The following is a 27,264-nucleotide window of genomic DNA, read 5'->3' on the forward strand; positions in this document are numbered from 1 at the left end:
AAGGTTTATTTATAAAAAAGAAAGAAAGGTGAGTTAAAATTGGTTAAAGGAATCCAATACATACAACAATTGTGAAGTTCTTGGATCAGGCTTGTAGCCGTGATAGAATAAATCCCTGGCTGGATAAGTCTCTGGTTTCTCCCAAATCATTGGAAGGTCCTCAGTCCTTTGGTTAGAATGCTCCCATTAGTATAAGTTCATAGTCCAGAGATATGAGCAGGAAAGAGGCAAAATAGAGATGTTTCTAGGGCCTTTTATAGCTTCTGCCAAATGAAGAGAAACCCTTTTTTCTAGTTTGTGGAAAATTACAGGTAACAAGATGCAGTTGGGAGTCACATGTCTATGCATCCTTCGCTTAGTCATAGCAGAAGCCATTACCCATACTTTAATTAGAATGTCCTTAGGGAAGTCCATTAAGTGTAGATAAAAACAACGAGGAGTCTTTGTGGCACCTTAGAGATTAACAAATTTATTTGGGCATAAGCTTTTGTGGGCTAAAACCCACTTCATCGGATGCATGGAGTGAAAAATACAGTAAAATACACTCTCACAGACCTTGGGAGATGGCAGTCCTCGCTTACAGACAGCCCCCCAACCTGAAGCAAATACTCACCAGCAACTACACACCACACAACAAAAACACTAACCCAGGAACCAATCCCTGCAACAAACCCAGTTGCTAACTCTGTCCACATATTTATTCAAGGAACACCATCATAGGACCTAATCATATCAGCCACACCATCATGGGCTCGTTCCCCTGCACGTCTACCAATGTGATATATGCCATCATGTGCCAGCAATGCCCCTCTGCCATGTATTGGCCAAACTGGACAGTCTCTGCACAAAAGAATAAATGGACACAAATCAGACATCAAGAATTGTAACATTCAAAAACCAGTAGGAGAGCACTTCGGTCTCCCTGGACACTCAATAACAGATTTTAAAGTGGCAACACTTCAACAAAAAAACTTCAAAAACAGACTTCAATGAGAAACTGCAGAACTGGAATTAATTTGCAAACTTGACACCATCAATTAGGCCTGAATAAAGACTGGGCATGGCTGGGTCACTACAAAAAATAATTTTCCCTCTGTTGATACTCACACCTTCTTGTCAACTGTTCGGAATAGGCTACATCCACCCTGTTTGAATTAGTCTAGTTAGCACTGAACCCCCACTTGGTAAGGCAACACCCATCTTTTCATGTGCTGTAATATATATACCTGCCTATTACATTTTTCACTCCATGCATCTGATGAAGTGGGTTTTAGTCCACAAAAGTTTATGCCCAAATAAATGTGTTAGTCTCTAAGGTGCCACAAAGACTCCTCGTTGTTTTTGCTGATACAGACTAACACGGCTACCCCTTCTGATAAGTGTAGATAGGCCTCTTCCATGGTCCATTGTGAGTTAAGTGTTCTTTGATGGGTCATTCAACTTGAATAGTCTCTTCACAATGTGCTGGCTAAATACCTTGTGGGTGTTACCCAGAAACAAACACATATGAAATACAGGTACATCGTTAATATTCATAACTTCAGATACAAAAATGATACATGCATAAAAATGGCATAATCTTATGCAGCAAATCATAACTTTTCCATAGACATCTTACATGCCACACTTTGTACAAGATTTGTTGCAGTTATATAACAGTGGTAGCAAAATGATCTACATGGTCATATTTAACCTGATAGCATTACACAGTGTGCTACTAACCACTCCCAAATTAGTATAATCCTTTTTTGAAGCAGCAGCAAACACCATAAAATAATGTGCAGAAGTTGCTGTGTATATATATGCCTGTGCTACATATTCTCTTTTTTCCATTATGTCATGCTACCAGAAATGAAACTAATACTGTGTACTTAGTGAGCCACAGATTAGTCAAGATCCATGTCTACAGTAGTTTATACCAGGAACTTGCTCTATAAATTAACATTGCAGCAGGTGTTCAATCTGTTGTGAGATTTTACCAGGGAACGAATTTCTCCATCATGTAAGATCTCCACATAAATAAGTTCCTTTCAGGCTCATAGGTAAGGTTCACAGCTTTGACTAAGTATCTACCCACATATCTAATAAACTACCAATTGGTGACTTCATGTTTCTTGGAAAAACTTTTAATGAGTTCCAGTATCTGTTAAGAACTTGCCACTGGCCTCCCTATGGTAAAGAAACAAAGGATACCTATTGGATCAAAGGTAGAATATATAGCGATTAATGACACTGCAGTGCTGGTGCAGTCAATCTGGTCTTCGAGCCCTTAGATATGTGCTGGTTGATTTAAATCAGGGCTATAACAACACAGACATTTCAAAAGGAGTTAGGCAAGATCTAAGCTGATGTAATCTTCTTTGTACCTCCACTAACAGCTGTTCCCAAAAAGCTCACACTGCTCCTGTTGTTTGAACACTTCAAACAGTTATTTTAGAAGAGAGAACCTAACAACTTTCTAAAATGCTTTGCTGTTCAAGCAACTTTTTATTCCTGCTAAATACTGATGGAAGCCAATAGGGCAATATATTGAGTGGTTCTGAAGAGCTCAGCACCATTTGATCAGTTGACCCCGCTGCTTTGTTCACAGATATTGACGAGTGTGCTGAAGGACGGCATTATTGTCGTGAGAATACTATGTGTGTAAATACACCAGGATCTTTCATGTGCATCTGCAGAACAGGATACATACGAATTGATGATTACTCCTGCACAGGTAAGAGCTGATTATTTATCAAAGAAAAATAACTGATAGTCATCTCAATACTGTCAAATACTATTCTAAAATTTGTTCTAGTTAACTTGTTATTTTATATGAAAATTCTATACAACAAAAGAAGCACCAGAATAATTACAGAAGTACAGTTTTCAGAAAAGCTAGTGCATATTACAAGTCATATACATGTTGCATCATTTCCTCAATATAGAGGCTAAATCGGCTTGCTGTATTAAATACACACTTTTTATCTTCAAAAAGAACAGGAGTACTGTAATTTATTAGAGCATAAGCTTTCGTGGGCTACAGCTCACTTCATCGGATGCATAGAATGGAACATATAGTAAGATATATAGAGATATATATACACACACATACAGATGTTCCATTCTGTGCATCCGATGAAGTGAGCTGTAGCTCACGAAAGCTTATGCTCTAATAAATTGGTTAGTCTCTAAGGTGCCACAAGTCTTCCTGTTCTTTTTGCGGATACAGACTAATACGGCTGCTACTCTGAAACCTGTCACTTTTTATCTTGCATTTGTAGGGAAAAGGGGATTGGATGAGAGAGCTTGACAAGGGAAAGAAGCACTATGGTAATCCTATAGGGCCAGATGGTGCCCAGCTTCCACATAGGACACAATATGGGGTGCTTTGGGGGGTTGTGCACCCCTGACACAGGGGCAGGGCACAACTGCAGTCCTTGTGTCTCCTGCATGCAAGGTTTATGGGAGGCTAACAACAGTGTTGGCACTAGTCTCCAAAATATGGAGGGAGGGTGTGGGGAATGGGGCCTTCCCACTAGCCCGCAGAGCTTGCCAGGCACAGAGGTGAGTGTTCATTGTGTAGCGTGATGGCTACACTCACCCTACACTCCTTAGAGTACTGGGAGTCCCTGTGAAGGAGTCACCCTTTTGGGTGGTGCACCTTCCGTACCACTTCCAACAAAGGACTATGCCTGCAGCCTTTCTGTATCATTATCTAGTATCAGAGGGGTAGCCATGTTAGTCTGTATCCACAAAAACAATGAGGAGTCCGGTGGCATTTTAAAGACTAACAGATTTATTTGGGCATAAGCTTTCGTGGGTAAAAAAGACTCCTTCAGAAGCTTATGCCCAAATAAATCTGTTAGTCTTTAAGGTGCCACCGGACTCCTCATTGTTTTTGTATCATTATCCACCATCTAAATGGAGCTTGCATGACTTCTCACAGAGCTAAACATACTGTGTGTTAGATACATGTTTTTCTTTCCTTTTGGGATTCTCCTATGACAGGGAGTCTGCAACTGCACTCCCAGGGCAGCACTCCATTCCCCTTTGTGCCACTGAAGTGCAGGATCTGGCCCCTCTCTACAACTTCCATTATTGCCTCTTTGCCACTAGCTTCCTCTCGGGATAGACTCAGCTTCATGTGGGCTTCCTCCAGTACAGCTCTGTTCTCACCTTCTTCTGTTTTATTACAAACCAATTTGGGGTATAAAATGATCATTTAAAATCTAATATAGCAACATTTTAAAAGGTATTACTTCTCCCAGAAATGCTGACGGCTGCAGCTCCTTGGAGGGGCCTGTTTATTTCCACATTAGACAGATAGGGCAGATGCTGTTCAAAGGTGTGGGACATTCATTTGGCGGAGAAAAATGTGTGTGGGAAAAATTATATTTTATTTACCATGTGGAATCCTTTTGTTCTTTATGCAAAAGAAAATATTTGTGCTGTAAAACCTTCTTGGAGTTCATTTGCTCTACATTGATATAGCCTGTAAATGGAAGTTAGTGTTTGGAATGAATATATCTAGTATACTGGTCCCTTTAATTTATTCTGTCCCTGAAATCACTCTTGTAAGTTCATGCATATAGAGTGTTGAAACCTGAGAATATCTTGCAGCTAGGATTCTCTGTGTGCCCCAGATTTGCTGAAATGCATAGCTGTAAAATGCAATATAATTTAAAAAACCTGGATGCCTCTACCAAATTTTAAAACTGGCTAGAAGTTCATTAGACATTGCCTTTCTCAGCATCTCCAAACCAAGCTCTGCCCCACATCCTGAAATAAGTATAATAGAATTTCTAATGGAATCAACCACGCTTTTTGAAATAACAAGATGAATTATTTCCTCTCTCCATCCCTCTCCCATCCCAACTCTACACTTTCTGCCCATCCTGATCAAAGAAGAAAACTCCAAAACAGGAGGAAGTGGATTGAACAGGGCTCCCCAAACATCTTTAGGTTGAGAGGAACCTTAGATAGTATGACTGCTTGTGACACACCCATGTCTGAACAGCAGTGCAGCTTGCAATGTTTTGGAAATATTTCCTAAAAGCACCCACCCTGGGACAAGAGGTTCTTTGACAGTGAATTTGCCTCACTGGATAGGTTTGTTTGGTGCTATGATATTACCCTGAGAAGGCAGTGTCTCTTGACAGTGGAATTTCTGCTAATGACAACTAGAGAAGCTATTAGGAATACATTCTACGGAGGTACTATATGTTCTTCTAGTCTTTCAATTACTTCTGAGCATTTCCAATGCAGCCATTAGTAGTTAATTGAAATATGCAGAACTATGAGGCTCCTCCATTGCATTTCAATCAACTATGAAGTATTCTAAAAGTGAATGATTGAAAAGATAATTATTTTAAAACATCTGTGTGATACATAGATTACTTTTTAAGTCAACTGCTTTGATCCGTAAAAAGCACTTTATGCTTTTATTAGCCTGTATTCCTGACACAGAAAGCATTTTCACTACAGCAATTTGTTTAAGCAGGTAGAAGGACCATAAATCTGCATATAAGATTGCTGTAGCCTGGCCATAGTGATGGGAGCATGAATTTATCTCTGCAGTGGGCTTGCCATCTATTCCTTTAATAATGTGCTTCAGATACTAACTTTTAATTTTTGAGGCATTCACGTGAACTGCTTCCCCCAGTTATAAATCTGATAGGTATTGTGAACATAAATAATGAAGGTACATCATCATTACTTTAACATGTACTTTGAGGAGATTTTCCTTGATATCCACTGTTAAGGTACTTAACACTGACTGCCTTGAAGAAATTCATTGTGTTCTAAGAACCTATGGGGGTTCTAAATAGCAAAAAGACTGGTTCAGGGTATGTTGCAGCAAGATGTGTTTAACACAGCGGTGCTGAATAATGCTGGGAGAGAGCTAGCACTTGCTGAAAAGAAATAATAATGTGAGGTTCTATAAACAGTCCAATAGATTTAGTCTGGGTTATTATGTTTAGGTACAGCAGACTCTTCAGAACCACTGTTTCCCCCCATAGCAGGCAGTAATACTTTTTAAATGTGCAATTTATAGAAAAACCCATTATACTTCCATATATTGTGTTCTGTATTTTAAAGAGAACTTTAATGGCATCTAGCTAGTCAAATGATGTTTAGATTTTGAGAATTAAAATGTTTATAAAACAAAAATTTGTTTACAGTAGAAAAGCACTGAAGTGTTTGATATAGAGTCACAGTCTTAAAAATAAGCTCTTTTCACTCATTATAAGCACATCACTGTCATCTGTCCATTATGACTGTGAAGAGGAGCAAGTCAAAGATTTCACCTTTGAGCACCCAGACAATTTCCAACTGCTCTAGGTGCAGCAGCTCTCATGGTTAGTGTACCTATAAGGTTATGCCGTGAACAAGATCATTCCCTGCATCATGAAATAATTTTGAATGGGATCTGTTTTTTTTTTCTCTTGTGATGCTAGTGGTTCTTAAAAAAGGGCAGCCAAGATTTGCTATTCTGACAGAAAAGAAGTGTGGGAAGAAGAAAAGTATTCATTGCCGAGCGGAGAACCTGGTATAGATGTAATCAATATTTTTGAAAGATCCTGTTAGGACTATAGTATTGAACTTGCTGTGTTTATGGGAGTAAGGCCAAGCATATTCCTTGAAGAATTTCAACTCTTCCTTAATTTAATTTCACCCTAATAACCAGCCTTGTTGTTGCAAGTTTAGTGACTCTCTAGTACCTCGCAGTGTGAGTACAGAGACCTTGCATTTGCCTGTACAGATGAGTGGGAAGTGGGAAAGATGAACTGTAAATGGAATTGCAATTTTAATATTAATTTAGACATTGCTACTAAAAGTATTTTTACAATCCATTAAGATCAGCTGGACTTTATTATACATGATCCATTTCCTGCAATTACTGCAGTGGGCACGTGTTGGTGGACCTCAGTCCTCTGCATTGTGACAAGTCACTGTCATGTTTCTTCCTAAAGGTAGCTGAAAGCATCAGTGAGATTAATCTAAACTTAAAGATTGTTCTAAACTGTATTGGTGACCAACAACTGTACCAACTGCCAACCTGTTCCAGCAGCCAAAGATTGCCTTGGTATCCAGGTGTCCTGGTGACAAACCCCTTTCCTATGTAGTGCCAGGTTTAGGGCAGCTTGATGTTGCTAGAATTATGCAACCAAAGATCTGGCTGTAAGGTAGGATTGCCAACTTTCTAATAGCAGAAAGCTGAATACCCTTGCCCTGCCCCCTTCCCCGAGGCCCAGCCCTTCTCCAAGGCCCCACCCACTGCTCACTCCATTCCCCCCCCTTCTTTGCTCGCTCTCCCCCACTCTTGCTCACTCGCTCATTTTTACTGGGCTAGGGCAGGGGTTGGGGAGTAGGAAGGGATGAGGGCTCTGGTTGGGGTGTGGTCTCTGGGGTGGAGCTGTGGATGAGGTGTTTGGGGTGTAGGTGGGGACTTTGGGAATGGCAACGGTTAGAGTGCAGGAGGGGATGTGGGCTCCAGGAGGGAGTTTGGGTGTGAGAGGGGGCTTAGGCTGGGTCAGGGGTAAGGGGTGCAGGCTCTGGGCGGAGTTTACCTCAGGCAGCTCCCGGGAAGTGGCCAGCATGTCCAGCTCCTAGGCAGAGGCACAGCCAGGGGGCTCCATGCATTGCCTCCCACCCCCACCACTCCCAGTGGCTGCCATTCCTGGCCAATGGGAGCTATGGAGCTGGAGCTCAGGGCGGGGTCAGTGTGTGGAGCACCCATGACCACCCCTGAGCTGGAGGGATGTGCTGGCCACTTCTTGGGAGCTGTGCGGAGCCAGGCACAGAACCTGCCAGCCCCACACCAACTGGACTTCTAACAGCCCAGTCAGTGGTGCTGACCAGAGCCACCAGAGTCTCTTTTTGAGCAGGTGTTCTGATTGAAAACCAGACACCTGGCAACCCTATCCTAAGGTTACAAGAGTAAAGTTGGTGTGGCTGCATAATAGTTTGGTTATATTATATGTAATCCTGTCCTGGCTTCTCAATGCTTGTGCTTATAGCAAATGTAATAAGAATTTTTTACACTAGTACACTTTTTTCGTTGGATTTACCATGCTGTACAACTGAATCAGTTATTCAGCCCTACTTTACTTTCTTCAGTAGCTAACCCTTTTGCCATGTTTCCATTCATGCTGTGGGAGATTCTTGTTGCTTGCTGAAGCACCTCTGAAACCGATAAAGAAAACAAAGAAGTGAAAGTCAGATATTCGGGAATGTTAGGAATATGGAAAATAAGCAACAACTGACACCCACCCCCCCAACCGCACTCCGGATTCATAAATGTAAATTTCAGCAAGTCTATTTCAGCTTGCACCATCTATTGTAGCATTGTGTGAGCAAATCCATTTGTGGCATTTCATTATATAATGATGATTGATAATTTTGGTTATATAAAAACTGACTTGTGTCTATATCAGGGGTGGGCAAACTTTTTGGTCCGAGGGCCAGATCAGGGAATAGAAATTGTATGGTGGGTCATGAATCATAGAATATCAGGGTTTGTAGGGACCTCAGGAGGTCATCTAGTCCAACCCCCTGCTCAAAGCAGGACCAATCCCCAACTAAATCATCCCAGCCTGGGCTTTGTCAAGCCTGACCTTAAAAACTTCTAAGAAAGGAGATTCCACCACCTCCCTAGGCAACGCATTCCAGTGTTTCATCACCCTCCTAGTGAAAAAGTTTTTCTTAATATCCAACCTAAATCTCCCCCACTGCAACTTGAGACCATTACTCCTTGTTCTGTCATCTGCTACCACTGAGAACAGTCTAGATCCATCCTCTTTGAAACCCCCTTTCAGGTAGTTGAAAGCAGCTATCGAATCCCCCCTCATTCTTCTCTTCTGCAGACTAAACAATCCCAGTTCCCTCAGCCTCTCCTCATAAGTCATGTGTTCCAGTCCCCTAATCATTTTTGCTGCCCTTCGCTGGACTCTTTCCAATTTATCCACATCCTTCTTGTAGTGTGGGGCCCAAAACTGGACACAGTACTCCAGATGAGGCCTCACCAATGTCGACTAGAGGGGAACGATCACGTCCCCCGATGTGCTGGCAATGCCCCTACATATACATCCCAAAATGCCATTGGCCTTCTTGGCATCAAGGGCACACTGTTGACTCATACCCAGCTTCTCGTCCACTGTAACCCGTAGGTCCTTTTCCACAGAACTGCTGCCGAGCCATTCAGTCCGTAGTCTGTAGCGGTGCATGGGATTCTTCCATCCTAAGTGCAGGATTCTGCACTTGTCCTTGTTGAACCTCATCAGATTTCTTTTGGCCCAATCCTCTAATTTGTCTAGGGCCCTCTGTATGCTATCCCTACCCTCCAGTGTATCTACCTCTCCTCCCAGTGTAGTGTCATTTGCAAACTTGCTGAGGGTGCAATCCACACCATCCTCCAGATCATTTATGAAGATATTGAACAAAACCGGCCCCAGGACCGACCCTTGGGGCACTCTACTTGATACCGGCTGCCAACTAGACATGGAGCCATTGATCACTACCCATTGAACCCGACAATCTAGCCAACTTTCTAACAAAATTGGGGTTGGGGTGTGGGCTCTGGGGTGGGACTGAGGATGAGGAGTTTGAGGTGTAGGAGGGTGCTCTGGGCTGGGACTGAGGGGTTCGGAGGGCATGAGGGGAATCGGGCCTGGGGCAGGGGTGCGGGAAGGTGTGCAGGTTCTGGGTGGGGGTGTGGGCTCTGGGGTGGGGCTCAAGATGAGAGGTTTGGGGTGCAGGAGGGTTCTCCAGGCTGGGATAGAGGGGTTTGGAGGGCGGGAGGGGTTCAGGGGTGGGGCAGGGAGTTGTGGTGTGGGGAGAGGCTCAGTGGGTGTATGCTCTGAGCGGCACTTTCCTCAAGTGGCTCCCGGAAGCAGTGGCATGTCCCTTCTCTGGCTCCTATGTGGAGATGCGGCCAGGTGGTTCTGCACACTACCCCATCCACAGACACTGCCCCTGCAGCTCCCATTGGAGTGCATAGAAGGTGGAGCGGGGCCATTCCACAGCTTCTGGGAGCCGCGTGGTGCAGCCACAAGCCAGTGGCCCGAATGGAGTGGGGCCAAGCTGTGTGGTGCGGCTCACTAGCCGGCTTAATACGGCTCACGGGACTTAGTTTGCCCACCCGTGGTCTATATAATAGCTGACTTACTGTGAGTTGAACACACAACTGTTTGTGGCCCATAATTAGGAATGTTAGTAAACTATATGGAAGAAAAGATTCCGCAGTTTGACATTAATATGTCATTATTTGCACATGGTGGCTGCAGCAGAGGTATGAATCTTGATAAAATGAGTAAGTTATCTCAGTTCTGTTTGTTTGTTTGTGCAGACTAATGTAAAATGTTGTACTCTCTCCACTCTGAAACTTACATGCACACACACACAACTCAGCAGTCATTGCTCATAACAGAACGGGTGCATAGAAGCAAGGAGACTGAATTTATTTTTTCTTAGATGAAAAACCTAAAAATAAATCAGTACTATCTGTCTCTGTCAGAGTTCTATGCACAAAAGAAACAATTTAGCTATAACAGTCTACAAAGCAGCCAAAATCTCTTCATGGCATATTTATGGAAATGTTACATTATATCTGTATCCATTTTGATTTTCACAACAGGAGAGGCAGTGATCGCATACATGTAAGATTTTTGTTATTTGCAGTTGTTTTCTTAGTAGTGAGTTTTATATAGATTGGATCCATCAAAAAACATATTCACCCCAGAATCTACTGCTCAGGGACTATTTTTCTATTCAGAGACTAAGCTTGAAAGTCCCTGTGCAGTTTGGATGGGAGATGAGTGCTGATCTTCACCCAAATGCTCAAGAGGTTCACAGGCAGTAAATGCAAGACATAAAAAATGTGTCCCATCCTTAGCATATTGAGCAAGTACCTGTGTTTTCTCACCCTCTTTCACAGGGCTGGACAGGACCTAAAAGATACTATGTTGGGGGGCAGAGAAAAGGTATGGCTATCTATGGTGCCCCATCACAGTAGTATCTGAGTGCCTTAACATCCACCTGGGGCAGTAGTGTTGAGCCCTTTAGCACACTATGGAACTGAAAAGGGCACCAGCCATTTTTTTGAAAAAATGGTATCCCTGCTAAATTGCCTCTGTATAGATTATTCTCCATAGTCTGTCTTTCCAAATGATATTTGAGCTTGTCCTACTCTATGGCATTAAGCAGAATATCTTTTAAATGCTTATCTGCATCAACATAGAGGAGTGATCAACAAGATTGTACCCATGCATCAGTGAGGGTTTAAAATTACATTATGCTTTTGGGACAAATACATTTGAAATCTTAACTGATTAATTATTAAATTTAGCTGTGTCTGTTGCAAACTGTGGCCCTCAAAAACGCCTAATCACATGACTAGTGCTCTCATGGATTGGTAACTGGTAAAAGATAGGAAACAAAGGGTAGGTATAAATGGTCAGTACTCAGAATGGAGAGAGGTAAATAGTGGTGTCTCTCAGGGGTCTCTTTCTGGGACCAGTCCTAGTCAACATATTCATAAATGATCTGGAAAAAGGGGTAAACAGTGAAGTGGCAAAATGTGCAGATGATACAAAATTACTAAAGATAGTTAAGATCCAGGCAAACTGCAAAGAGCTACAAAAGGATCTCTCAAAACTGGGTGACTGGGCAACAAAATGGCAGATGAAATTTAATGTTGATAAATGCAAAGTAATGCACATTGGAAAGCATAATCCCAACTATACGTATAAAATGATGGGGTCTAAATTAGCTGTTACCACTCAAGAAAGAGATCTTGGAGTCACTGTAGATAGTTCTCTGAAAACATCCACTGAATGTGCAGTGGCAATCAAAAAAGCAAACAGAATGCTGGGAATAATTAAGAAAAGGATAGATAATAGGACAGAAAATATCACGTTGCCTCTCTATAAATCCATGGTACACTCACATCTTGAATACCGTGTGCAGATGTGGTCGCCCCATCTCAAAAAAGATATATTGGAATTGGAAAATGTTCAGAAAAGGGCAACAAAAATCATTAGAGGTGTAGAACGGCTTCCGTATGAGGAGAGATTAATAAGACTGGGACTTTTCAGCTTGAAAAAGAGACGGCGAACGGGAGATATGATAGAGATCTATAAAATCATGACTGGTGTAGAGAAAGTAGATAAGGAAGTGTTGTTTACTACTTCTCATAACGCAAGAACTAGAGGTCACCAAATGAAATTAGTAGGCAGAAGGTTTAAAACCAATAAAAGGAAGTATTTCTTCACGCAACGCACAGTCGACCTTCGGAACTCCTTGCCAGAGGATGTTGTGAAGGCCAAGACCATGACAGGGTTAAAAAAATAACTAGATAAATTCATGGAGGATAGCTATTAGCTAGGATGGGCAGGAACGGTGTCCCTAGCCTCTGTTTGCCAGAAGCTGGGAATGAGCGACAGGGGATGGATCACTTGCTGATTACCTGTTCCGTTCATTCCCTCTGGGGCACCTGGCGCTGAACACTGTCGGAGGACAAGATACTGGGCTAGATGGACCTTTCGTCTGATCCAGAAGGGCCATTCTTATGTTCTTATGACTAACTTAATCCTTGTGAGTAGGTACATTGAGCTCAATGGGACTACACATGTGTAAGGTTATTTGCCTAAATATTAGCAAAATTGGCGCCTTTTTTCATAACCTTTTGCTAAGCATCTTCCAGAGAGTTTTGTCTTCTTTTTCTGTTTGAACTTGGTCAAGTGGCACTTAAATTTCTGGTGCAACTTTCATTTTTAGAAGGAAAAAATTTGGAGGCCAAATGAAATGGCAAAATAGGGCTAACACATGCTAAGAGGCTACGTGAACATTATTATGTGTTATTAATAAGTACTATCATGCCTCTATTCCTCTGACCCACTTTTGTTTCAATCTTTCAAGAAACTAGTGAAAAATTGTATATAAAATTATCCTTCAAGTGCCAACTTTTGATACAAGGTAGTTTTGAGTAGGCTATGTACTGCAATTGTTTTTCTAATATGTGAAACTTCATTGTAAAGAGCTCCTCTAAAAAGTATTCAGAGTTTGTCTTCCAACAAGTATTGAACATTATTATGTAAAATGAATGAATTACTTCTTAAAGTCACTGTGATGATGAGTTTTCTTACCTATTAACAATTGCATACTTTTTTGTGTAGATATGCTCAGCAGACGATAGAGTTCTTCACTTCAAAAAATATTGTTTTTAAACACTTTTGCAAAGATTCCCATTTATGTTAACAGAAACTTGATGCAGCAAATGCAAAATATTTTAACTAGACATTATATTCCTGATGAAGTCAGTATTTTGGAAGTTACCTATTCAGAAAATGTTTAATGTGCCTGCCAAAAACAAGGCTCACAGGTGATTAAATGGTCAGATTCTGCCATTTCAGTGGGCATTATGAGGGAGGGTAGCCAAATCTGGCACTAAACAAAGTAAAGGGATGGCCCTCACATATTCAAGGAATGAACATGGTAGATGCATAGCCGTGATCTTCAATTCTTTTATAAGATCTCAGCCATATAGGACCTGATCCAAAGTGTACTTAAGTCAATGGAAGGGCTATCATTTACTTGAATGGGCTTTGGATCAGGCCAATACAGCATATGAGTCATGTAAATGGCTCAAAATTCCCCAACAACATTTGCCATAATGCTATGGCTAAATTCAGGAGTATTTCATATTTTTATGAATAACCTGAGACTGAAGTCTAATAATTGTTTCCAAGTTAATTGTCAAGAACAGTTTATTAGCAAATTTGAATGACACATGAAATGTTAGTTCTCTGCAATTTTGGAAGCTATGCATATTTGTTAAATTAAATTAAACCACAAATCTGTTGGCATATTGGAAGGAATTCTGATAACAGCAATAAAATAATTGAGGGTCTGGAGAGATTGACTTGACATATGGGAAAGATTTAAAGAGAGAAATTTTCATACTGTAGCTTATCTACATGATAAGAATGTGTGGAAAGCTGAGACTTCATAATAGTCAATAATAATAATTCATAATTTGAAGAATGAAAACAGCAAGGTAGGGGAAAGGCCTGCAACACTCCACCAAATTGTATTGTATATCCTGGACCTTATTTTATTGCATATCCCTCACCCTCTTTTATTGCATATCCCTCACTCTCCACGAAGGTTGCCAGCCTCGATGCTTGTTTATCTCCTACTCCCACTGCTGTCTTGGGCCTAGATCCACAAAGGGACACACAGGCACCTAAGTCCCAATTTTAGGCACCACTGCGATCCACAAAACCCCTGCTCAGCTGCTACCTAACCCTGTAGGTGCTGATCCTTACTCAGCAGGTAAATTTTTCTGTAAAAGTTCCCTAGGCACCTTTATTTCTGCCTCCAGGCATGTGTACTGCTGTCTCCCTCTAGTTGTCCAGACACCTTGCTCGCCAAAGCCCCAGTGCGATCCACAAACCAAGGGAAGATAGACTTTTGTCCACTAACTTGCCCGTGAGGCCAATTCCATTAGGTGTATTCAGAACATGCCTACCATATTGGGCCCAATTCAAAACTGGCTTGAGGATATTCTGGTGTGGGTCTCCCTCAGTGTCTCCTGTTGAAGCTGTTCCATCTTAGGTAAATACTTACATTGTCATTGGGCCAGAGAGAAAGAGTAAGAATGACTCTGTAGCCTAATGGTTAGAGTACTCACCTCAGAGGTAGAAGACCTAGGCTCCCTGCTCCAATGATTCCTTAATTATATATCTGAACTGGAACAGGAGAGATTGCGGGAGACCCACATCAGAGTATCCCATAGCTTAGTGGTTAAAGCCATCTCCTGAAAAGTGGGAGATACCTGTTCAAATCCTTTCTCTGCAGAGGGCGGGAGTTGAACCTGGGTCTCAGGTATGTATCCTAACCACTGGGCTAATAGTTATAATATGAGCATCACCTCCCTTTCCTCTGGCCATTTTGTGTGGAGTTAGGCAGGCTCAGGAAACAGCTTACTCAATTAACTCCAGAAGAGGACTTCCCAACTGTGGATCGCAGTCAGAGATAGGCATCTTCTTGCAGCCCAGAGCTGAGCATTTTTGAAAAGGGACCCAGAACTGCTGACTGGGCTGTTAAAAGTCCAGTCGGTGGCACAGCGGGTCTAAGGCAGGCTCCCTACCTGCCCTGGCTCTGCACAGCTCCCTGGAAGCAACCGGCATGTCCAGCCCCAAGCCTCAGGGGTGATCAGGGAAGCTCCACGTTCTGCTCCCAGTGCTGGCTCCACAGCTCCCATTGTCCAGGAACCATAGGCAGTGGGAGCTCAGGGGGTGGCACCTTGCGGGCACGGGCAGCATGCAGAGCCCTCTGGCCCCTCCACCTAAGGGCCGGACATACAGGCCTCTTCAGGGAGCAGTGTGGAGCCAGGGCAATCAGGGAGCCTGCCTTAGCCCTGCTGCACCACCTGAGGTAAGCACCACCCAGCCAGAGCCCACACCCCAAACCCCCTGCCCCAGTTCAGACCCCCCCCAACCCTAACTCCCTCCCAGAGCCTGCATCCACTCCCATACCCCAACCCTCTACCCTAGCCCTGAGCCCCCTCCTAGAGCCTGCACCACCTCCCGCACTCCTGCCCCAGCCCTGAGCCCCCTCCAGCAATCCAAACCCCTCAGCCCCAGCCCAGAGCCCCCTCCTCGACCCCAACCTCCCCAGCCCCACCCCAGAGCCTGCACCCCCAGCTAGAGCCCTCACCCCTCTCCACACCCCGACCCCCTGCCCCAGCCCAGTAAAGTGAGTGAGGGTAGGAGAAAGCAAGCGACGGAGGGAGAGGGGCTGAAGTGAGTGGGGGCAGGGTCTCAGAGATGGGGCGGGGCAGGGGCAAGGGTGTTCAGTTTTGTGCAATTAGAAACTTGGCAACTCTAGATGATCACTGAACCCCATGTCAGGGTCAGGGCTTAGGACACACTTCTCTTGTTGGCATCTCCCATTTGCTAGCTTATGTGGCTCCCCAACTAGTGTTCTGGCTTTTGTAGATTGTTTGTAGGTGCCTGTCTCTCCTCAGGCCTTGTATCAGCAGTCTGAGCACATAACTCAGGCTTTGTGGATTCCATGCGTTTTCTAGGTACTTCATGGTCATTGCAATGCCTAAATTCCTTTGTGGATCCAGGCCTTTGTTTCTTCTGCAACACAGCCACCACCTTCTCCTCATTCAGGTCACTCTGTTTTTCTGGCAGACTATATTATTGATTATTTGATTTACTTTACACCAATCTTACATCCACAGTTTTCAATATAGTGGCCCCTAAAAACCTGTCTCACATGGTTGCATCCTCACAGATAACTGTGGTTTAAAGATAACCTGCATAAGAAGATGGGAGATGTGAGACACCAGCCGATGGTGAAAGATTTCTTTGCGTTCACCATAGTGTCTCCACACAGAGGAACTGTTCCTGATGATGGTGAACTTGGCTAATCCAGGGTGACTCCACTTGGATAGAATTGATTTTTTTTTCTAAAGAATTTTTGTTTGAATGTAATCACTTGGATTTGGATGGAGCTGTCTGCTGCTTTGGTTTCTGTGTAATATCATGAGAATACAATAACAATGTCCACTCTACTTGGGTTTCTGCTCATATGGTTTGACAATCTTCTGGAACTGTTGGGAGAGTACTTTAGGTCACTATTTCTATGTTGGACATGTGCCCACGCTGGTTCATTAAGGCCAGCAAAGTGACATTATTCCTACTGCTAATGGAGATTGTCAGTCTCAAAGAGGCCCTGTGAAGCTTCTACTTAGGGAATAATATGTTGATTGTTCTTGCTAGCTATTGACCTGTGTCTAATCTCCATTTCTGGCAAAGGTTATTGAGAAGGTTGTAAAGTAACAACTCAGGAATTCTCATATTTAATTTGTCCCAGTGAATCTGGATATGGGAGAGAAGTTGAGCAATGATTGGGAAATGATCCTCTCCAAGCCGTGGAGGATGATTATTCGTCCACGCCATTTCTTTTAGAACATGTCTTGTTGATATGGTTGTAGTTCCTCATGGAAGTGAGTAGAGTTAAACTTCAGTGGCTCCACTCTCTTTTTAGAAAGGGGGTCTTAGATAGTATTTTTTTTGCATTTGTTTTTCTGCCCCAAAAGTTTCTGTCTTATCTCCCCTCCTAGTGTATAATATATAAGAGGCCTCTGGGAGGGTTCATAAGAAAGTATAGCTCTGGTGATGACACCTGTCTTTGTGTGTGTGTGTGTGTGTGTGTCTCTGTTTGTTCTCCCACAACTGATGTGATGGGAACAAATAAGCCAGTGGCTAGAGGAGCTTGGATGACGAATACCTGGCTGTGACTCCATTAAGATAAAATAGAGCTAGTATTGGATGACTGGAAAACAGAACTAGCAATAACACTGCTGATTGAGGGAGTGGTGACTACCATTTGTGACACAGGTTCACAGATTAGGAGTCTTGTTAAATCCCAAAACTGCTGTTCGATTCTTAAGTACACCTGTTGCTTTGAGTACTTTTCACCATCTGCTCCTGGAAAGACAAATATAGCTATTTCTTTTGGATGTGGCTTTTGCTACCTTTATTTATGTTTTGTCACTTTGGAGTTAGATAACTATGACACTGCTCAGGAACTCAAGCTGATGCAGAATGCAGCTGCACATGGGCTTCCAAGTAGAGTTCAAGGTGTTGCTTTTCACTTAAGTCGCTAAATGGGTTGAGATATTACAGCTGGAGAGGTGACTTCTTTCCCTGTGCCATTCTGCAGCAGGTGCATAATAATGGTGCTCAAGCTCAAGTTTTCTTGGTTTACTTGTGAGAAAGCAGATGGCAAGGTGTGCATTCTTGGTCCTACTGAGCCCAGATCAGTTAAATTTCCAGAAATGCTGCAAAGTCCATCTTTTCTCCCAGGCAATCAAGAAGAAGGTGTATTAAGGGTTCTGGGATGTGACTGAGAGTTTTATTTGAATGTGAGTAGTTTAACTGAGTTGTGTTTTGTTAGTTCTTCTTTGAGTGATGGTCCCTATATTCATTCCAACCGTGGGGATGTGCATGCGTGCTATGTGCCAGAGTCAGAAGGTTTTCCCTAGCAGTGTCTGTTGATCCACAACATGACATGCATCTCCTCATGCTCCCAGATGAGGTTATAAAAGTCTGTGTGGGATGTCACCTCTCCAGTTCCCTCTTAGCACTGCATGGCCCAAGTCGGAATCACTGTTCCTTTGTGCTTTTGGTCTTTTGGCTAAGAGAGTGATCTAGTCCATTTCTTCCTAGTTCTTATTTGTTGTTCTTGTGTAGATAGTTGTATATAGTAGTTGTTAGTTCTTCATTGGCTACCAATAGTTTACCCCTTTTGGGGTCCACTCCCCCCACCCCTAGGGACCATGCCACATTCTGGAATTTAAAAACTATGTTTCATGCCCACGCTTGTTCTTGATGAGCAACAAGCACCAGCACTGCCTGTATTGCCTCGGGGAAGCTCATATCGCTGCTCGTTGTGCAATCTGTAAATCTTTCCCACCCTGGCCTCAGGAGGTGCGAGAACTTTGCCTCAGGAAATATCTCATGGAGGAAGCCATGAGACCACTTGGATCCTGGAACTGGCGGTGCAGCATCCATCACCGACAGTGAGCGCTCCTCCCAACGCTTTTCATGCCTCAGATCTGGCAGTCCTGGACAAGCCTAATCATGAGAGTAGGAAGCGCTCTTGTAGGCGTAGAAGCAAGTCCCCATTGAGGCAGCGTTTCTTTCCCGAGCGATGACAGGTCAGGTGAGATATTGTGTGCTGACACTGCCGCACTGGCGTCCCAGCTTCCCCACTTACAGGATAAAGTGAAATGCAAAAGAGATTCGGCGGTACCACTGGTAGCCCCCGTACCTGTCTGCGTGGAGCCATCCCCTGCACGCACAGTGCCCCTCCCATCACCACCTTTGTGCCCTTCGGTCCAGCCAGCCCTGTGGACTCCATCTCAGTCTTCAGGCATCTCCAAGGACACTCCCCGGACTCCTGGCTGCTTGGAGCCCCTTCTGTGAACGGAGGAACTAGAGCTGTCCTACCCAACCTCACTGCTGCTCTCCAGACCCCCTTTTACCGTGAAGTCCCCACTCCAATGGACGAACTGCTCCTGCGGGAGAGGCCCCTGCTGAGTCTGCAGTGTGGCCCGCCCATTCCGCCAGCTTTGCTGGAGTGATTTTCGGACTTGGACAGACTTTCTGATCTGGAGCCGACCTTCTCCCCCATGTCTAGGCACAGCTCAGACTCCCATCCATGACTGTCTTATCCTCCAGCTTACGACCTGGCATTGCTAGTGTGGGACTGGTACCCCTGCGGCCTGACACACCCCGACGCCCTGACCCCTTGACCACACTGAGCACTCTAGGAGCACTTTGGTACCCACACTCCCAAGCTTCATACCACTCTGTCCCTGCTCATCCACAGGCACTGACGGCTCCAAGGAAGAGGCGGAGGTGGAGCCGGTACCACCAGTTTCCACAGCCACTTTCTCCTCACTGGATGAGGTGCTCATTCCTCCCTCCCTATCACCCTTGGATGATCACAGGCAATATCAAGACCTATTACGGATGGTGGCAGCAGACCTGGGCATACCACTGGAGGAGGTTCAGGACTAGCAGCACCAGGTCCTGGACATACTCCAGCTTCAGGGACCATTCAGGGTGGTTTTAAAATTAATGATGCTATCCTTCAGCCCGCATGAGCAGCATGGCACACCCCTGCCTTCTGTACCCCCACACTGAAACGTGGACCATCGTTACTTCATACCAGCTAAGGGAGCAGACTTCCTTTTTTCCCACCCACCCCCAGCTCTCTGGTGGTGCACACAGCAGTGGAATGGGTGCGCCAGCACACTCAAAAGTCCACCCCTCCAGACTGGGATGCTTAGACCTTTTGGGAGGAAGGTCTACTCCTCAGTGGTGCTGCAATTTTGCATCACCAATTATCAGGAGCTGCTAGTCAAATACGACTTTAATAACTGTGCTAGGTTAGCAGAGTTCAGAGACAAGCTACCACCAGACCAGCAACAGCAATTCCAAGCACTGGTGGAGGAAGGGTGACTTGTCGCCAAGGTGGGGCTCCAAGCGGCAGTACACACGGTTGACACATCCTCACACTCCCTCATGACAGGCATTGTCATGCAGCATGACTCCTGGCTGCAGTCCTTAGGCTTTCCTCGAAAGGTCCAAACAACTATAGAGGACCTCCCCTTTGAGGACAAGTTATTTTACTGCAAGACTGATGAGTCCCTTCACATGTTGAAGGATTCTAGAGCCTCATTGTGATCCTTGGGGATCTATACCCTGGCCCCAAGTCGCAAGCAGCAGTGCCAGCAATTCTGCTCCCAGCAGTACGCGCCCTATCCTAACCCCCATGCAGGTGACATTGGTTCCAATGACAACGATCCAGGGCCTCTGCCACTGACACCTCCTTGATCCTCACCCAACAGCATCCCAAGACACATTTTTGATGTGTTGGTTGAGGTTTGCAAATCCTCCCTGTTGCCACTCGTGGCCCCCTATGTCATCTTTGGGGTCTGTATTGTCTTATTCACCCACAGTTGGGGCAAGATCATCACAGACCATTGGGTACCGGAGATCATCCATCACAGCTACTCCATAGAATTCTTTCTTTCCCCCCACACTGACCCCCTCCCCGGATGGCTCCAGGGGACCTTCCTATACGTGCCTTCTACAACATGAGGCAGATGTTGTACTCACAAAAGGCACCATAGAGTGCGTGACACCACCTATGGGGGAAGAGGCTTCTATTCCCCATGCTGCCTCATCTCCAAGAAGGGTGGAGTACACCACCTCATCCTTGATCTTCGCCTACTCAACACCTTTATCAAAAAGTCCAAATTCCATATGGTGATACTGGCATCTATTATCCCCTCCCTCCCTCAGAGGGCCTGGTTCACAGCTCTTTACATGAAGGATGCCTACTTCCACGTCAACATTCACACCTCTCACTGGAAATTTCTCTGTTTCCACGTAGGGCCACACCACTACCAATTCAGAGTCCTCCCCTTTGGTATGATGACAGCTCAGCAAGTCTTCACAAAGATCTTCACAGTCATGGCAGCACACATACGCCACCTTAGCTACTCGGTGTACCCATACCTGGATGACTGGCTCCTTGTTGCACTCACCCAACAAGAGCTTACCTCTGCCATCCTCATCCTTCACACTCTTGTGACCTCTCTGGGTGTCTGCATCAACAAGGAGAAGTCAGTCCTTGTGTCTACGCAGATGATCAACTTCATCAGAGCACGGTTCAACTCGGTTGTGGCACAGGCCTTCTTTCTAGCGGACCGCTTTGCAATGCTGACAGCCATAGTGATGGACCTATGCCACAACCCTTGCACCATGGTCTACCATTGCCTCTCCATCTTCGGACATATGGTGGCCCGCACTTATGCGACACCTCATGCATGTCTACACATGTGTTGCCTCCAATTTTGGCTCCTCTCTCTTTACAGACCCCACACAGACCATCTGGAGATCAGAGTCATTGTCCTCTGACAGTTCTGGCCTCCCTCACCTGGTGGACTGATATCTCCATGGTTAAGTCAGTACCCACTTTGCCTTCCCCATCCCAAAGGCTAACATCACAATGGGCACCCCCTTGCTGGATAGGGGGCCCACCTAGACCATCATACTGCCCAGGGTGTTTGGACACAGTGAGAGGCCAGAATGCACATAAACATCCTAGAACTTGCATGCAGTTTGTTTAGCATGCCAGGCATTTCTTCTTCTGATCCAATCACAGCATGTTCAACAACTCTCAGACAATATTGCAGCGGGTGTCTATATCAACAAACAGGGTGGCACCAAGTTTCCATCCCTCTTTTCAAAGTCCACCTTTGCATTGGTGCATCAAACACCACATGATGCTCCAAGCCACATATCTCCCGGGCACACAAAGTTCCCTGGCTGACATGCTCAGCAGAACTTCCTACCTCAACCACAATTGGGAACTCTGCAATGCCACTCTCCACTGCTTTTTCCGCACGCGGGACACCCTGCTATGGGATTTCTTTGCCACTTGCAAGAATGGCAAGTTATCTCTTTATTGTTCCGGGGAAATCATGGGGAAGGACTTGCAGGGTGACGTGCTTCTCCTATCCTGGACATGTGACCTCTGCTATGCCTTTCCCCCAGTGCTCTCCTCCCACAAGTCTTATGCAAGATTTTCCAGAACCAAGTTACCATAATACTCATAGCCCTGTTCTGGCCCCATCAGTTTTGATTTACTGACCTCCTTAGACTCTTTGCCTGCACACCACTCTGCCTCAGAAGATAGTGATGACAGCCATAGTGATCCCAGATCTCCTCATGCAAGCTCAAGGCAGAGTCCGTCATCCCAGTCCAGGCCCTCTTCACCTCCTGGCTTGGTTTTTGGCTAGGGCTCATGGGTAGACAAAGCATACTCCATCCCGGTGTGACACATCCTTAGCCAAAGCAGGAGAGCATCCACCCGTGCCTGCTACCGAGCTAAATGGGAACATTTCAGTGCTTGGGCTTATTGACCACACTATCAACTGAGTGACATCTCCATACCTATCATCCTCAATTACCTCCTTGAGCTCAAAACATTGGGCCTTGCCCTCAGCTCTATACAGGTCCACTGGGCACCTTGGTGTTTAGGCACCCTATCACCACCCGTTTTCTGAAAGGTTTCCTCAATACCTTCCTCCCAGGACTCAAGCCTCCACCCTCATGAAGCCACCCTTTGAGCCAATGGCAATGTGTTCCCTCTCCCATTTCTCCACGAAAGTGATATTATTGATAGCTATTACCTCAGCTAGATGGGTCAGCAAACTGTCAACCAGGATGGCTGTCCCCACCCCCCTTACACCATATTCCACAAGGATAAAGTTTCCTTATAGCTTCACCCTAAGTTCCTCCTGAAGGTGGTGTCAGAGTTCCATCTCAATCTGTTCACCTCCCTGTCTTCTAACCCAAACCTCAAGCCTTCCATGCAGACGGGATCCTTCACTCTCCTGATGTCCATCGTGCATTAACCTTCTACCTCCATACGACTTGTGCCTTTCGAGCATCCATGAAACTCTTTGTAGCCATTGCCGACTGGTGCAAGGGCCAAGCCCTCTCCTTCCAGTGAATCTCCAAATGGGTTTCCGGATGCATCCAGGAATGCTACATGCTACCCAACGTGCCACTGCCTGTATGAGTTACAGTACACTCTACATGAGTGCAAGCAGCCAGATCCACGTGCCTAACAGACGTCTCCTGGTAAGACATCTGTCCTGCAGCAACATGGTGCTCGGTTCACACCTTCATTATGCCATTGCCCAAGGGGCGGCTGAGGATGCTACAATGGACTGTGCCATACTACAGACTGCATTTTCTCTTGAATCCTGGCACATACCTCCACATCACGTACTGCTTGCTACTCACCCACGTATGGAATACATATAGGGACCATCACTCGAAGAAGAGAAGGAGGTTATTTACCTGTAACTTGAGGTTCTTTGAGATGTGTGGTCCCTATTTGTGTTCCAATACCTGCCTTCTATCCCTTCTGCTGCAGAGTGCACTACTCAACAGTAAGAGGGTCCCTGAGAGGTGTTGACCCGCACGGCCTATTATAACCTTGGCTGGGAGCTTGAGGAGATGCACGTTGCATGTGCGGGTCAATGGACACTGCTAGGGAAAACCTGCCGGCTCTAGTGCATGGCGTGCATGCACTCCCCCACAACTGGAATACAAATCGGGACCACACATCTCAAAGGACTTCCAGTTACAGGTAAGTAATGGTCGCTTATGTATATTCTGGCTGTGTATATATTGCTTTAAATTATTTCAGAGCAATTAAATGGGATCTTATTTTCTCAATTTATCAATAGAAAAAAACCCACAATTAATTTGCACGTGAGAAATAACAACAGTTTGAGGCCCCGATTCAACATCACACTGCTCCAGTCTTATGCTGGAGTAAATCAGTTGATTTCAGTGGAGCAAAGTTGGTGGAAGAATGGAGTAAGACAGGGTTGAATCAGGCTCTCAGACTTGTGTGCCTAAAGTTAGGCACTTAAATCCATAGAGGTGCATGAACATACACAACATAATCTGACATTAATAGGAAGTGCTGGTGCTCAGTACCTTTTGAAAATCAGGCCACTTTTTACTAGATGCCTAAATATGGACACAAGACTCTAACTTTAAACATTCATCATTGCCATTTACTCGTTACAATTATGAAAAGGAACAAGTCAAAAATTATACCTCTGAGAACCCAGATAAGTTTTAGCTGTTCTAACTGTAGCAGCCCTCCTTGTTAATGGCATATTCAAAAATTTTGGCCTCATTTAATAATAGTAATAAATACTTGAGCTACTTCCCTCCTGTCATGAATGTCATTTCTCTTCTGGGACTGTTTATAAAACTGCTAACTTTTCAAAATGTCTTAATTTTTCTGTTTGTGAGTTGAGCATGTTGTCTGCATTTAAATAATAAATTACTAATAATAATTGTACAGGGGCAGGGATGACTAAAAGTAATGAAATACAACTAAACAAAGGATATAATCAGAGTGAATATGGGGAAAATTTCCAAGCAGAGAGTTCTGCTAGGCCACAGAAGCAGTGAAGTGCCATGGCTTAAGTAATATCTGATTCAGCAAACCACCTGAGAAAATGCGATGGGGAGCAATTCTGCATTGGCAATGATATGGCCAAGATGGACCATCTGTCTCTTCCAGCTCTGATTTCTTCCAGAATTAGAAATTATAATAAAAATAATATAAAACCACATGTAATTTAAAAACTGTATAAAATTTTATGTAAACTAAAAGAAGCTAAAATAGTGAGGGTTGGCTGTGGTTACAGGATTGCTGTTAATAATAAACACTCCAAAAGCCAGCTTACGAGCACAAAGCATTATAATTCAAAACCAATTTGATTCTGGTTTGCTTCACTTGACACCATTTTTATTGTATTTTATGTTATTTTAATCCACATGAAGCACTCTAACCTCTTTCAGGATAAATTCTCTCATAATCTGTTGCACAATGTCCACTTTCTAACCCTAAAATAATTCACAAAGCTAGAAGTGCAATGATCCTTCTGAGTGAGTATATTTGTTGCTATGCTACTACATTACTAAAATAGCAACAAAAGTTGATATTATATACCTGCTAGATCCTCCTCACAAGAGCTTATATTTCTGCTTCATTTGGATCCTCTTGGGTTATCGGTGAGGTTCTTAGTTCAGACCTTTTTATTTTATTTTGTTGGATGTTGTTCCGGTTCCATTTTTTCCTCACTATAAACCTTGCTCAGAGCAACTGTTCATCCAGCTATCCAATTATAGCCGGATCTGTTTCTCTGTTTCTTTCACTAACCCACCTGCTCTCCTGACTCTTACTTATTAATTAAGTTGGTCTGGAACCCAGATGTTGTCTTGTTTGCTGCCACAGCCATCTTTAACGCTACCTCAGGCCTCTGAGGACTTTCATCCAGTGTTTGCCAAAGATGCATCCCATAAATCCGCTCATGTTAAGAAAGTGCTGAGAGGCATAGAAACCTCCAGTTTTGCCTAAATGAAGCAGTGAAAGGAGCTGAGAGCAGCAGCTGAAGCTAGGGAGGATTAATATGGAGGCAGAGGGTTGGTTTTCTGTATGGCTAACACAGCCAGCATTGTGGAAAGGAGAGGAATAGGTTCAGAAGAAGTTGTCTGAGGAAGGTACTCAAAAGACAACCCTGTTAAAGGACTGTTCTGTTGAAATGTGATTTGGGTTGTTAAACAGAACATATATTCATACAACAGGCAGGAATATATGATTTCTTACATTTTGCAGATTGGAAGCTTATCAATTTAAAAGGATTGTTTTTTTAACAGACGTATAAAAGGGTATCATTGGCCAGTGAAATGGCACAGGAGACAACACCATACATTGAATGACATGGTAGATGTGTGTTCACTGGTGGCCCTAAGATTCTCATTTCTCAGACTGAGTAATTAATGTCTTGCACTCCTTGAGTAATCTGCAATGGAGAGATGAAGAAGGTGCTACTTATGCTCATGTCTCCATCTATTCTGCAGTTCCAGAACTGCCCTATATGCACAGAATCCACATCTTGCCACAGAACTGGAATCCAGAATCCATGCATCAGTGCTTTTCATTTTATATGAAATACATTTCTAGCCTTTTCTATAGCAAAGAAAACCTTCCAACTATGAACCGAGCATAAAAGGACACACTGAGGCTACAGATCGTTTGAAGCAATAGTTCTGGAAAGAGTGAGTGCCTCCATTCATCTTAATTCCCCTTTAACTCTGAAACCTATTGATGATCATTATAAATGTCAACATTGCTCAACATTTCTCTAATAGAGTCAGTACAAATAACCAGATAAGCTATTTATCCCACACATTCCTGGGTGCTAAAAACCCCAGCTGTCAAAACCTCCAGCTTCTGCTTGACAACTTCTACAAAGCTATTATGTGTTGTCACTACAAAAATATATGGCACATTGCAAATTAAATGTGAAGGAGCAGAGTGAAATAAATGGAATATATTAGCAAAATAAACAAGATAAGGAATACTGCGCTGATTGCATTATTCATTTTAATATTTAATTCAATGAAATCCTCATCTTAGAATGTAGTTAAAGCTGTTAGAGTTTCTAGCTCACAGCACTGGAGTGCTACAGAAACTAGGAGTTTTTGGTGAAGAATTCCAGTCCTGCATACCACAGAATTCATGGGACCCTGCTGTACTCCTCACTTCATGGCTTTGTAATGTTAACTCAGAAGTAACTGTGGGAGAGCCAGTGAAAAGATAATGGGTTAGTATGATGGTATAAAAGAACAAATTAAAGGAGGGACAAAGGTTGACCCACATTATAGGGTTGTTGTGTGGGAGTCATCTCTTGGTCTGGTCAACTTTATACCTGTTGCTAGGGAAAGGTGAGAGTCCCTTGGAAAAAATCCATTTTAGAGTCCATGCAGTCAGATGTTTGGAGCCCTTCTACCAACATTAAGTGTTTTATTCATAGGACCATACTTTCTTCTCCACCAAGATCTGTTTGGTGCAGGAGAGAAGAGCTGGGTGGATGGTGCATCAGGAAGCCACTTACAGCTCCTTGATTCTCCAGCCAGAGCTGCTCTGGCCCCCACAGATCTGGAGTAAGTTAGAGTGGCCTTGGGACTGCTCTAATTTATGTGAGCTGCCATTAGGGACTATAGACCACCTGAAAATTAACAGAGCAAAGCTCCACCTCCCCCCAGAATGCCCTTTCCCACTCCCCACATACTCATTATGTTTGGGTTA

At 44.1% G+C, this 27,264-nt stretch overlaps 1 protein-coding gene across 1 annotated transcript in view; it reads left to right on the top strand.

Annotated features, from left to right (window-relative positions):
• The window catches only part of NELL2 (neural EGFL like 2), a 242,198-nt gene that overhangs the window by 134,857 nt on the left and 80,077 nt on the right, over window positions 1-27,264 (top strand). Inside the window, exon 13 of the mRNA XM_084639619.1 lies at window positions 2,591-2,716. Coding sequence (XP_084495745.1) covers window positions 2,591-2,716 — 126 coding nt within the window. The remainder of the gene's footprint in view (window positions 1-2,590; window positions 2,717-27,264) is intronic.

This window comes from Lepidochelys olivacea (assembly GCF_965140295.1).
Source record: "Lepidochelys olivacea isolate rLepOli2 genome assembly, chromosome: 1".
NCBI classification, from domain to species: domain Eukaryota; kingdom Metazoa; phylum Chordata; order Testudines; family Cheloniidae; genus Lepidochelys; species Lepidochelys olivacea.